Source organism: Hemitrygon akajei, chromosome 13 (assembly GCF_048418815.1).
Source record: "Hemitrygon akajei chromosome 13, sHemAka1.3, whole genome shotgun sequence".
NCBI classification, from domain to species: Eukaryota; Metazoa; Chordata; class Chondrichthyes; order Myliobatiformes; family Dasyatidae; genus Hemitrygon; species Hemitrygon akajei.
The window spans coordinates 5,731,197-5,745,059 of NC_133136.1; the positions used below are offsets into that span (position 1 = coordinate 5,731,197).

General features: G+C 42.9%; 1 protein-coding gene, 1 long non-coding RNA gene and 1 other non-coding gene across 4 annotated transcripts in view; 2 read left to right on the forward strand and 1 right to left on the reverse strand.

Annotated features, from left to right (window-relative positions):
- acaa2 (acetyl-CoA acyltransferase 2) overlaps window positions 1-7,457 on the reverse strand; it is a 58,457-nt gene extending 51,000 nt beyond the window's left edge. Inside the window, exons 1-2 of one of the 2 annotated variants that reach the window (XM_073064075.1) lie at window positions 7,439-7,457; window positions 7,209-7,336 (exon numbers count right to left, since the gene is read on the reverse strand). In XM_073064075.1, coding sequence (XP_072920176.1) covers window positions 7,209-7,224 — 16 coding nt within the window. In that variant the 5' untranslated portion in view covers window positions 7,225-7,336; window positions 7,439-7,457. Of the gene's footprint in view, window positions 1-7,208; window positions 7,356-7,438 lie in introns of those variants that run through there. The other variant, XM_073064074.1, reaches the window with a different exon arrangement.
- A 188-nt stretch (window positions 7,458-7,645) lies between these two features.
- On the forward strand, window positions 7,646-11,473 carry LOC140737609 (uncharacterized). Its single transcript, XR_012101198.1, has 2 exons — window positions 7,646-7,787; window positions 10,706-11,473. It is a non-coding gene; the product is annotated as an uncharacterized lncRNA (long non-coding RNA).
- LOC140738162 (small Cajal body-specific RNA 18) lies at window positions 8,243-8,330 on the forward strand. Its single transcript, XR_012101326.1, has one exon.
- Window positions 11,474-13,863: the final 2,390 nt, after the last annotated feature.

Sequence of the window (13,863 nt, forward strand, 5' to 3'; positions counted from 1 at the left end):
TCATAATCTTATAATGATAATACAAGATAATATAAATAATCATTCAATGCAGGTTGGCACTTCCATTGTATCCTGGACAGAAGACTATCTGACTGACAGACCACAGTTTGTGTATCAGATATGGCTTTCAGCAGCACTGGGAACTGTTTACCATGTACATCTTGGATATTTGATACAACCATGAGTCATGTCATCTGCAGAAATTCTCTGATGATTCAGCAATAGTTAGGTTTATTAAGGGAGGATAGGAAGATGAAAACAGGGCCACTTTGTCAAATGGTGCAACCTGAATCATCTGTAGCTCAACATCAGTAAAACAAAGGAGATGTTGATGGACCTTGGGAAGAATAAGCAACACACAAAAGTACTGGAGGAACTCAGCAGTTCAGGCAGCTTCTATGGAAAAAAGGTAGTCGACATTTCAGGCCAAGACCCTTTAAGCCTGCATTGCTCCCTGTTACTATTGATGGCGAGGACGTGGATGTGGTGAAGACCTAGAAGTATCTGAGGGTGCACGCGGATAACGGAGTTGAGTGCAGCACCAACACAGAGGCAGTGTACAAGAAGGGCCAGAGTCGCCTCTACTTCTGGAGGAGACTGAGGGCCTTTGGAGTGTGCAGGCCTTTCCTTCACATGTTCTACCAGTCTGTTGTCACCAGTACAATGCTCTATGCGGTGGCTGGTGTGCTGGGGCAATGGCATCAACGTGGGTAATACCTACAGGCTCAACAAACTGATTAGAAAGGAGTCAAACTGGAGTGTGGTAGAACAAAGGACCCTACAGAAAATCCTGGCAATTCTGGACAATGTTTCTCATCTTCTGCATATCGCCTTTGCTGAAGAGGGGAGCATTTTATAGTAATAGACTAAGACAACTGTAACTCCAAAGAGTGCTATATGAGGGCATTCTTACCCTCGGCCATTAGGCTCTATAATGAATTAACCTATAGCTGGGGAAGTGATATCTGTGCACTTGTAATGCTACTGTGACACTGTAATTACCTTTGGGATCAATAATCTATCTACAGACCTCTATCAGATCTGCCTTCAGCCTCCATCACTCCAGAGAAAACAACCCAAGTTTGTCCAACCTCTCGTTATAGCATATGCCCGCTAAACCAGGCAACGTCCAAGTAAGCTCTGCTGCACACTCTCCAATGCCTCAACATCCTTTCTATAATGAAGTTAAATTCCCTCGCTGTCCTTGACAGATCTGAAACTGTTAAGATAGTATCTCAATATTGCTAAACCAGTAACCAAGCCACAGAACCACTACACTCATTGTGGCCGCTATTAAAGTGTGTACGGGAGAGTCAGTTTTAACCAAATCCAGGATAAGGGAGTTTATCACTCCCATACTAGCTACTCTGCATTGGCTCCTTATTTCTTATAGAATTGATTTTAACATTCTGTTAATGGGCTGAGACTGAAGTACATCACAGAATCACTTCTGTTTTATAATCCTACTTGAGCTCATTGGTCTTCTTACGTTGGTCTCTTCAACTTAAACAATCTCCCTCAAAAGATAATTGTCAGGTCAGCTTTTTTGAACTACGCTCCTAAACTGTGGAACTCAATACGCAAAACTATAAGGGATACAGTACAGACTCAGTTGATACTTTAAACACCAAGATCAAAAACTGTTTATTTTACATGTTTATCTTCATGTTTGTACTTTATCCTTTTGTAAAGCACTCTGAACTACACTGCCTGTGTTCTATAAATGTTATTATTATTTATATTCCTGTGTCGAGTTTCACATTTGCAATCCATTAACATGAGTTCCATCAGTTGTTAGTCTATTTATGATTAATTCTCAACACTATCAACTGTTTGTTGATTTTCGGCAGATGAACCTTAGTGCTCATCTTTCAAATCTCTCCGTGACCTTGTCTTCTGGGTAGCGTAGTGGTTAGCGTCAGTGAACACTGATCGGGGCTCGATTCCTGCCGCTGCCTTCAAAGAGTTTGTACACTTTCTCCGTGATGCATGGGTTTCCTCAGGGTGCTCTGGTTTCCTCCAACATACGGTTGGGGTTAGAGTAAATTGTGGGCATGCTATGTTAGCACGGGAAGCGTGACAACACTTGTGGGCTGCCCACAGTGACCCTCGGAGAATTGATTTGATGCAAACAATGCATTTCACTGTATGTTTCAATGTACACATGACAAATCAAGCTAATCTTTCACGACTAAAACTCTCCAAATCTCTGCACTCGTTTGATTCCTGCCTCTTGCTTCTTTGACAATGCTATTAGCTCGCTGTTTTAAAATTTCACACTGTACAGTGTTAAATTTTTTTGAGAATTGCACGTGAAGTATTTTGAAACTTTTTACCATATTAAAGTACTGAATAAATGCAAATTAGAGGGATGACCACAGAGAATATTCTATACAAATAGAACTTTGTAGCTACTAAACACTGCTGGCAACTGCTGAAACAACAAAGGTTTGAGTGTTCTGCAACAGGTGACATACAGCACGTACACAGAAAGGGACTGGAATGAAAGGCTGGATTTTGGCTAGCAATAGAACATAGAACTTTACAGCACAGTACAGGCCCTTCAACCCACCTTTTAATATACTCCAAGATCAATCTAACCCTTCCCTCCTCCACAGCCCTCCATTTTTCTATAATCTACGTGCCTACAAAAGAGTCTCTTAAATGTCCTTAACATACTTGGCTGTACCACCACCCCTTGCAGTGTGTTCCATGCACTTACCACCCCGTGTAAAAAAAAACTATCACTAACTTCACCCCTACACTTTCCTCCAATTACCCTAAAATAATGCCCCCTCATATTAGCCATTGTCACCCTGGGAAAATGGTACTGGCTGTCCATTCTGTACCTCTTATCCTACACACTATCAAGTTACTTCTCATCCTCCTTCACTTCAAAGAGAAGAGCCCAGCTCACTTAACCTTACCTCATTAGACTTGCTCTCTAATCCAGGCAGCATCCTGGTAAATCTCCTCTACATCCTCTCTAATCCAGGCACCATCCGGTAAATCTCCTCTGCACCCTCTCTAATCCAGGCAGCATCCTGGTAAATCTCCTCTGCACCCTCTCTAATCCAGGCAGCATCCTGGTAAATCTCCTCTGCACCCTCTCTAATCCAGACAGCATCCTGGTGAATCTCCTCTGCACCCTCTCTAATCCAGGCAGCATCCTGGTAAATCTCCTCTGCATCCTCTCTAATCCAGGCAGCATCCTGGTAAATCTCCTCTGCACCCTCTCTAATCCAGGCAGCATCTGGTAAATCTCCTCTGCACCCTCTCTAATCCAGGCAGCATCCTGGTAAATCTCCTCTGCACCCTCTCTAATCCAGGCAGCATCCTAGTAAATCTCCTCTGCACCCTCTCGAATCCAGGCTGCACCTTGGTAAATCTCCTCTGTACCCTCTCTAATCCAGGCAGCATCCTGGTAAATCTCCTCTGCACTCTCTCTCTAAAGCTTTCACATCCTCCCTATAGTGAGGGGACCAGAAGTGAACGCATATTCCAAGTGTGGTCCAGCCACATTAAAAACATGTTCTCAAGACTGAATGGGGCTGTGGCAATATAAATTAGAAGACAAATTTAAAAGTTGCACAAGAAATATTAAGAACAAAATATATATGTATATATATATCGTGTTGGCGCGTGGCCTAGTGGGCAAGGCATCGGACTAGTAACCTGAAGGTCACTGGTTCAAGCCTCAGCTGAGGCAGCGTGTTTGTGTCCCTGAGCAAGGCACTTAACACCACATTGCTCTGCGACGTCACCGGTGCCAAGCTGCATGGGTCCTAGTGCCCTTCCCTTGGACAACATCAGTGACGTGGAGAGGGGAAGGCCTGCAGCTTGGGCAACTGCCGGTCTCCCATACAACCCTGCCCAGGCCTGCACCCTGGAAACTCCAGGCGCAGATCCATGGTCTCTCTCGAGACCGACAGATGCCACCATGATATATATATATACACACACACATATACATATATACACACACATACACATAGCTCATTGTAAGTAGCAAGGAAAAGAGTTTTTTGCCCAGAACTTATAAATAGAAACACAGGATAGAATATTGTGTAATCAGTTCCGACCCAAAAATACAAGAGATATGATGTCTTTGTAGAGAGTACTGAGGAGATTTAACCAGAAACTTCCGTGAAGAGGTAGTTCAGTCATGGCAAAAGACCGGGGAATCTGGACATGTTCTCCTGAGAGTGTCGGTTGCATGGGTTACTGACAGAGCTTAAAATCATGAAGGTATAAACAGATTAGATTTCGGGATCATTCCCATTGGTAAGGGAGTTTAAATTCTAAGTAAATTTATTGTCAAAGTACAAATATGTCACCATATACAACCCTGAAATTTGTTTTCTTGTGGACATGCTCAATAAATCCAAGAACCACAATAGAATCAATGAAAGACCATATCCAACAGGACAGACAAACAGCCAATGCGCAAAAGACAAAAATCTGCAAGTATAAATGAAAAAAGAAAAATAATAAATATCAAGAACATGAGATGAAGAGTCCTTGAAAGTGAGGCCATAGATTGTGGGAACAGTTCAGTGGTGGAGCAAGTAAAGTGAAGTGGTACAAACACGCTGGAGGAACTCAGCAGGTCGGGCAGTACCTGTGGAAACGAGCAGTCAACGTTTCGGGCCGAGACCCTTCGTCAGGACCCGAAGTAAAGTGAAGGAATGAAGCGGGGCAGTGGCTCAGAAGCCCAGTGGTTGAAGTGTCCCAGGTGGGGAGGGTTCTGAGACTCCTGTATCTCCAGTGGGGAAATGTGTTGCAAGAAATTATTTATTTATATTTCGCGATACAGCGTGGAGCAGGGCCTTCATGCTGCGCTGCTCAGCGACCTGTGACAAACCCTAACCTAATCACGGGACAATTAGCAATGACCAATTAGTCTACCCCGTACATCTTTGGACTGTGAAAGGAAACCGGAGTACCTAGGGAAAACCCACACATTCCACAGGGGGGATGCAGAATAGCGCCAAAATTAAACTCTGAACTCCAGAACGCACCAAGCTGTAATAGCATCACAGTAACAATTAGGATACCGTGACACCCAATGTGTAAACAAATCAAAAGAATTGGTAAATGAATCCAGAAACACACAAAATGTTGGAGGAACTCAGCAGGCCAGTCAGCAGCCATAGAAAAAAAAACATGTCAACTGTTTACTCTTTTCCATAGATGCTGCCTGGCCTGCTGAGTTCCTCCAGCATTTTGTGTGTGTAACTCTGTCCATAGACGCTGCCTGACCTGCTGAGTTCCTCCAGCATTTTGTGTGTGATGCTCTGGATCTCCAGCATCTGCAGATTTTCTCTGGTTTGTAAATGAACTGGAAATGATATGTGGATTTCCCTTTTTTTTTGTACTGTAACTGGTTCAGGACAGGACAGTAGTGAAACTGATTGAAGAAATATCCTGCAGGGCTGTGTGGAAAAGAAAGGGGAATTAAATTGTTCTTCTGTACCATAAAACAGAAACATTATTTTCTCCTTTCCACAGATACTGCTTCACATGGTTTTTTCACAGCTTCCTGATTTAAAAATCAAAAAACCATAGAGTATGGAAACGTGAAATTGTAAACAAAAGTTTCTGGGAGCACCAAACTCTCCCAGAAATATTTATGGAGCAAGACCAAGCAGAAACAGAGAAACAAATTGCTTTTCTTTCTCTCCCCATACACACATTTCTACAGATGTACCGTGGAGAGCATTTTAACTGGCTGCAACCTATCTGGTATGGAAGGGCCACTGCACAGGGTTGGAAAAAGCTGCAGAAAGTTGCAAACACAGCCACCTCAATCACAGGCCCTAGCCTCCCCAGCATCCAGGACACCTTCTAAGGGCAAAGCCTCAAAAAAAGGCAGCATCCATCATTAAGGACGCCCATCACCCAGGACATGCCTTCTTCTCATTGCTACCATCAGGGAGGAGCTACAGGAGCCTTGAAGACACATACTCAACAATTCAGGAACAGCTTCTTTCCCCTCCGCCATCAGATTTCTGAATACACAAGAACCCATGTACACTATTTCACATTTTTTCTTTTTATTTTGCTCTTTTTGCAATACTTAATTTAAAATACATTTCTCATTATTACTTAACACTTAATTATCAATTGTAACGTACTGTTGCCACAAAACAAATTTCCGACATATGCCAGAGATATTAAACCAGATTCTGAATCACTAACTGCTCTATTCAGTATATACAGATTTTTTGATTTTTGTGCCTCAGATTCTTAATTACTCTGAAAAATAACTTGAAGGGCAGATTGGTGTCCTTCCAACATAGTTGCTTTATGAAGTCCTATTTACTTTGCAAAGCCCCTCTTGCATGCGTCCTTGCCGACTACCCTTGCTTTGCTTAATACCTTCTCTCGAGACTATACGGTCCAATCCTCCTTCCTTCAGTGAGTCACTCTGTCCAACCGCACCACCTTGAAACGTTTCAAACGTGACTCCTGATACTCAACAAGCAAACTGTCAAAAGCATCACAATCTCTGCAGACTTTAAATCTCCGTTAATTCTTTTATAAAAGTTCAAAGTAAATTTATTATCGAAGTACATATATGTCACCAAATACAACCTTGAGATTCGTTTTCTTGCAGGTATACTGAATAAATCCAATAACCATAATAGAATCAATGAAAAACCGCACTCAAGAGTGGACAAACAATCAATTTGCAAAAGACAACAAACCAGGCAAATATAAAAGAAAAATAAATGAATAGCAATAAATATCGAGAAATGATAGGCTGTGGTGTTCTTTTTTCACTATTTATTTATTTTGCAATTTGTAGTAATTTTATGATTTTGCGAAGAACTGTTGCCACACACAAAAAAAATCAATTTCCTCGGGGATAATAGACATTTTGCAACTGCGTCAGATCTCCGAACGGTCCATGAACCGATATTCCTCTTTTGCCTTATTCCCTTAGGTTTTGGAACTTAAAGTACATTTTATGGTTGCACTGAATTGCTGTCGCTAAACACCAAACTGGTTAGATTTTAATTCCAGTCCGCTCACCCTGCGCACAGAAGTTTGAATGGACAGTTCAAAGTACAAGGCTTACACCCAGTGCCAACTCAGCCCTGTCAAATGTTGTCCGAACTACAGCAAAGAGTGGGTTATTTCGCTTATTCGACACTGAACAAGTTGTTAGAGGTTAGAGAAGACATTTAGAGAGACTGACACACCTCTGAGCAGAGACATCTTACTGCGACTTCCAGCTCAGTCTTCACAGCAAGCCCTTCACTCCGGACACCACATTCAATCCGCTTGTGTTTCACCACCGTAAATAAATCAGTACAGAACAAAACCAGATCTAGAAAATAAAGTACATATTTTTGAAGACAGTTATTGATTAACTCAGTTGGTTTTTACGTAAACGTTTTTGACGAAAGTTCCAATAGGATGAAAGGACTACCCGCCAATGGAGGACGATAGCTCGACCATATTTTTTACTTGATATCCACACCAACCAATAGATAAGGCGTTTACTCGTCTGCGCAGCTGTTTTGATAGAGGGTTGGGTGGAGGTATTGATTGACATGCAAGCCAACCAATAGATAGCGGCCGAAAGGGAGGGCGCGTATACTACTTTTCTGCGCATGCTCACTGTTCGGCGGGGTGGGGGAGTTTTAGTAGCGGGCGGAGGAGAGGTAGGTCGAGGTCTGGTGAGGAGCTTTTTAAATGTGGATCGTTACCTGAGAGAAGCCGAGTCAATGCTTCTCAATGAAGAAATGGATTCATACTGAAATGGGGGAGTGATCGAGGTTAGAATCCTTGCCCAAATGAACGTGGTCATTTTCCTTATATGATCGGGCCGTGTGTGTGAATGTGGAGCCCGAGATGATTTAAGGCAGTTCTGGCGATGGGACGAGTGTGTTCACTTTCTGCATTTAAGTAGATCAGACTCAGGCTTACTATCACTGACTCACAGGGCGTGATTTCTGTTGTTTTACAGTTAAAAATTACAAAATAAATCAATAGTGCCAAATTAATTCATGGGCTGTTAAGAAATCCGAAGTGGGGAGGGAAGAACTGACATCCTTTATTGTTAACTAGCTCTCACATTTTAAATACAAACTTCAGGAGAGGGGAAAGCAACGTGGGCCATATGTCACAGGTATCAGCTGCTTGTTTAGTTAAAGTTGTCTATGCCTTGACGGGGCAACGATTAGTGTGGAAAGGGAACTTTAAAAGAGGTAGGTGTGCCAATCTGTACAAATGGTCAGTGATGACTAGCCCACTGCGCAATCTGAGTTCAAAATGAACTTTACTGATGGAATCAGTGCTGGAAAACAAGTCTGAGGCCATGCAAAGGAACATGAGGCTAAAGATGAAAAGCATAAATGTGCAGATATTGGAATTCTGCCAGGGTGTCATGGTAACGTGGCAGTTAGTGTGATGCTATTACAGCTTAGGCCTTTGGCGTTCGGAGTTCAATTGTGACATCTGTAGGAAGTTCGTATGTTCTCCCTGTGACTGGGTGAGTTTCCTCCAGGTGCTCACAGTCCAAAGACGTACTGGTTTTGTCTGATAATTAGTCATTGTGAATTGCCCCATGATTAGGCTGGGATTAAATCAGAAGATTGCTGGGTGCTGTGGCTTGTTGGGCCAGAAAAGCCTTTTCTGTGCTGTCACTAAATATGCCTCTTGTACACGTTGATCAAGTCATGCAAGACTGTATGTAGCATTCAACATTAATAACCCAATTCCAGGGAGCAAATAAACTTTCTTTTGAGTGTTGAGATAGTTGAACAAAATCAGTTGATGAAGAGCCTTTATCTCCATAGTTCTCAGTTATTTGCAGAGATTTCCATTCTCTGCCAATTAATAAAATGTATGTACACTGTTGAAAATTGTGTCTCTGACCTCTCACCTAATTACTGTGATAATCCACATGACAGTGTGGGGAAGTCTGTTTTATCAGTTTGACCTTTGTAGTTTGAATGTAAATGTGTTCATAAACAAGTACAAAGTGTATTTATTTAACCTCTGACTTAGCTTTTCCCAGTTTCAAACATTACAATTTGTAAACATGGGTTTTAACGAAATTGATATGCCACAGAATACCAATCAGATTTATCCTACTAAATCCTTACACAAGTACCAACTTCCTCAGCACAAGCAAATGTATTAGGAGAAGGGGTGGCCACTTAAACTCTAGCTTACTCTGTTATTAAACAAAGATCATTGCTGGCTGTAACCACAACTCCACATTTCCAGCTAACGAACTTTTCACCCACTTGCTTATCAACAATACCTCTCTTCTCTGTCACTCTCTCCTTTGTCTCTTTACCTCTGAAGCAGATTATTTGAATATTTTCACCACTAGGTACTTATGCGCCACTAAAAAAATCTCTGCTCTCCATTATTTTTAAGCAGTGATCCTTTCCTCTTCATTTTCTCACATGAGGTAACAATTCAAGTTTATTGTCACGGACGTACACACCCAGGGTACAGATGGCATGAAATGTACTGTAGTTTTATGCAGGAGCAGCAAAATACACTTCAAACATAAATCAAATTATCTGTCATGTCCTGTGATGACAGAAAATCTGAGTGGGAGAGTTTGAAGTGGAAAAGCCATTGCACTGGGCAGATCCACTCTCTCATCCTCAGAAGTCCAGGTCCAGTGGTACGAACAAGCATCAGAAACTGGGATCTTCCTTGGTTTCAAAAGATGTTCATGAAATCTCCTGTGCCTTATCTTGCCCTTTGCTTTACACGGAGCATTACAGAACTGCCTTCCTGGTCATTAGATTTCACTGTAGGTCTCATCTGCCCAGTCTGTTGGAGCTGACTTCACATGCTAGGACAGGAATGTCCCTATGAGGCTGCTGGTTACCCTCATGTGCTTTAGCCTGCCTGATGAAGCAGTATACAGCGAAACTGCTTACTCTGTTACAAACTGCTACTTGGAGCCACAGGTGAGAGCTGAGTGTCTGGTGGGGCCCCAAAGGTGAGTGAGCTACCCCAGAATGGACACGACAAGCCCCTTCAGCAGAGGTGCTAGCCCTCCCTGGACACCCTGTGCACCTCAAATTATACATAACTCACAACAAAATAAGCAGAAAAAACAATAGTGCAAATTGGAGACACGCAAGATTCTGCAGATGCTAGAAACCCTGAGCAACACACAAAATGCTGGAGGAACTCAGCAAGTCAGGCAATATCTATCATGGCTCAGTAGCGTAGTGGTTAGTATTACGCTATAGAGAGGCAGCTGTAAGATCGGGATCAATTCCTGCCACCGCCTGTAAGGAGTTTATATGTTTTCCCCCTGACCATGCGAGTTTCCTCCCACATTCCAAGGACGTTACGGTAGAGGCAGGTTCAATATTGTCGTTTAAAGTAAAATTGGATAGGTATATGGACAGGAAAGGAATGGAAGGTTATGGGCTGAGTGCAGGTCGGTGGGACTAGGTGAGAGTAAGCGTTCAGCACAGACTAGAAGGGCCGAGATGGCCTGTTTCCGTGCTGTAATTGTTATATGGTTACAGGTAAGTTGTGGGCATGCAATGTCGGAGCCGGAAGACTGGCGACACTTGTGGATTGCCCTTGGCACATTGTCGGACTATATTGATCATTGACACAAACGGCACATTTCACCAATGTTTCAATATTTATACATGTGACAAATAAAGCTAATGGCTATCTTTAATCTCTTCTTTCCCTGTTTGCACAGACTGGGTGAATCGTGGCCTGGTATGGAAACACCAATGCCTTTGAATGTAAAATCCTACAAAAGGTAGATAGGGCCCAGTACACCACGGGTAAAGCCCTCCCAACCATTGAGCGCATCTGCATGAAAACAGCATCCATCATTAGAGATCCTCACCATCCAGGTCATGCTCTTTGCTCGCTGCTGTCATCAGGAAGGAAGAACAGGAGCCTCTGAACCCGCACCACGAGGTTCAAGAACAATTATTACCCCTCAACCGTCAGGCTCTTGAACAGAAGGGGATAATGTGAGGGGCAAGTTTTTTACACAGAGAGTGGTGAGTGTGGAATGGGCTGCTGGTATTAGTGGTGGAGGCAGATAGGATAGGGTCTTTCAAGAGACTCCTGGATAGGTACATGGAGTTGAGAAAATTAGAGGGCTATGGGTAATCCTAGGTAATTTGTAAAATAAGTACATTTTCGGCACAGCATTGTGGGCCGAAGGGCCTGTATTGTGCTGTAGGTTTTTTATGTTTCTAACTACACTCATGCCCCATCATTGAGATGTTTCCAACAACCAATGATCTCACTTTATGGACTCAATCTCATGTTCTTGTTATTTATTGCTATTTTTTTTTATTTGCACAGTTTGTTGTCTTCTGTACTCTGGTTGATCTTGTTATAGTTATTGTTATATAGATTTGCTGAGTTTTCCCACAGGAAAATGAATATCATGATTGTATATGGTGTCATATATGTACATACTTTTATAATAAATTTACTTTGAGCTTCAGTGGCCTTGGTGATTCAGACTTGAGTTAATTTAAAATAAAAATATTCTAAACATTAGGGAAATTAAGGGATATGGGGATAGTGCAGAAAAATGGAGGAGAGGTAAATCAGTAGAACCAGCCTTAAAGGGCTGGATGTATTACACTCTTAGTCTCTCAGTCTTCATTTGATTCCTCCGTTACAGAGACCACATTTTCTGCACCAAATCCAAACCACTAAATCCAAGCAAGAACAGCATTTCTTCTTCTTATCCATATTTCAGACCAGATGTTGCTCTTATCTCAGACAATCTTGATTTTCTTCTTAGTAAACAACAAGGAAAAATTTTCATTAAAAATTCCACCTGTCGTCTGTGGCTCAAGATATAGGTGGCCCTGCTGATTTTCAAAGGAACCTTCTCTGTCCCTATCCACCCTTTTATTTTTAATAGAACTCTAGAACCACTTGGTTCCTTAAGGTTGTTATGGATGTACGTGGTACTGGGGATGAACTCTCACTACTAATTAAATGCTCTCAACAGTGTGTGTCTCAAATAGCCTCCGACAATCAAATCCAGCTCCTGGCGTTCACGTGTGGTTTAGCTACTAATCCCGGTGGAACCATTTCTACTGACAGGAAAAGGGTTACTGGTGCCTGGAAACCAATCACTTTGGGCAGATGGGGCTTGTCAGCCATTGTTGGCTGCTCATCTGGGAGAAGGAAAACTGACCTCAAACTTACACTGCCTTGAGGCTACACCTACTTATGGGGAGGTCTTTGGGAATGAACCCCGAGAAAAAATCTGGAGCTGGAGTCCCAAGGCAGTCTTACGTTGAGTTCAATGCTGATTGGCAATTCCTGCGACGCTGTAGGTGCCAAACTGTATCGGTCTCTGCTTTGGATTCATCAGCTGCGTGGAGAGGGGGAGCCTGCTACATGGGTAACAGCTTGCTCTCCATATCACGTAGACAGCTGGAACGCAACATCTTTGGTTGACCCTGATCAATGGAGTACTTCCAGAACCACTTGGGATTTTCCTCAATTTTACCTGTCAGAATCGTCTCCCAGGTATAATCTTTCAGTCATGATTCAGTGATGCCTCCAACATCATACATGCCAATCTGTAACTGCTACAAGTTCATCTGCCTTTTTCTGTATATTGTACTATACATTCAAACATAACACCTTCTGTCCTGTATTCACTCTTTTCAATTTTGTCTGCCTTTTACATTGGATCTCATCCTGTTGACTGCAATTTTACCTTATCATCAGCTCCTTGCTAGGAGTCTCACTACACATTGCCTCTCTTGTAAACCAACTACCTCATCTTCAGCACAATCACTCCAGTTCTCATCCCCTGCCAAATTAGCTTAAACCCTCCTGAACAACTCTAGCCAAACTGCCTGCAATGATATTGGATTCCAGTGTAACCTGCTACTTTTATACAGGTACCTTCCCCAGAAGAGATCCCAATGATCCATAGATCTGAACCCCTGCCCCCCTGCACCAGTTCCTCAGCCACACAATCACCTGCCAAATCATCCTTTTCTTACCCTCACTGGCACGTGGCACAGGCAGCAATCCAGAGGTTACTACTCTGAAGGTCCTGTTTCTCAGCTTTCTACCTAGCTCTTTAAAATCTCTCTTCAGAACCTCCTCACCATGTCTACCTGTGCCATTGGTGCCAGTATGTACTAAGACTTCTGGCTGCTCACCCTTGCCCTTGAGAATGCCATGGACAGGATCTGAGACATTCCTGATCCTGGCGGTAGGGAGTCAACATATCATCCCAATGTCTCTAGTGTCCACAGAACCTCGTCTCTGTTCCTCTGACTAAGGAATCTCCTATCAACACTGTAGCCTCTTTACCTTTCTTCGCTTCTGAGCCATAGCACCAGACTCAGTGCCAGAGATCCAGTCACTGTGGCTCCCCCGGTCGGTCGTACAATTGTATCTAAAGTTATATACTTATTATTGAGGGGAATGGCCACAGGTGTACTCCGCATTGGCTGTGCATTTCCCCTCCTGACAGTCACCCAGTTACCCATCTCCTTCATCCCAGAGCCTGTAGCTCCTGTCTTATCACCTCCTCATTCTCCTGTATGAGTCAAAAGGCATTGAGCTTATAAGGTATTGTAAGAAATTGGTCAAAACACACGGAGTGTTATGAGAAGTTTTGAACCACTGAACTAAGGATGTGCTGGCATTGGAGAGGGTTCAGAGATTCATGAGAATGATCCAGGGAATGAAAGGGTTAACATATGAGGAGCATTTGATAGCTCTGGGCTGGTACTCACTAGAGTTTAGAAGAATGAGGAGTGTTGGGGGGGAGGAAATCTTATTGAAACACTATAGATAGAGTTCCCTATAGTGGGGGGGGGGGGGAATGTTCTAGGACGTGGGCAAAGCCTC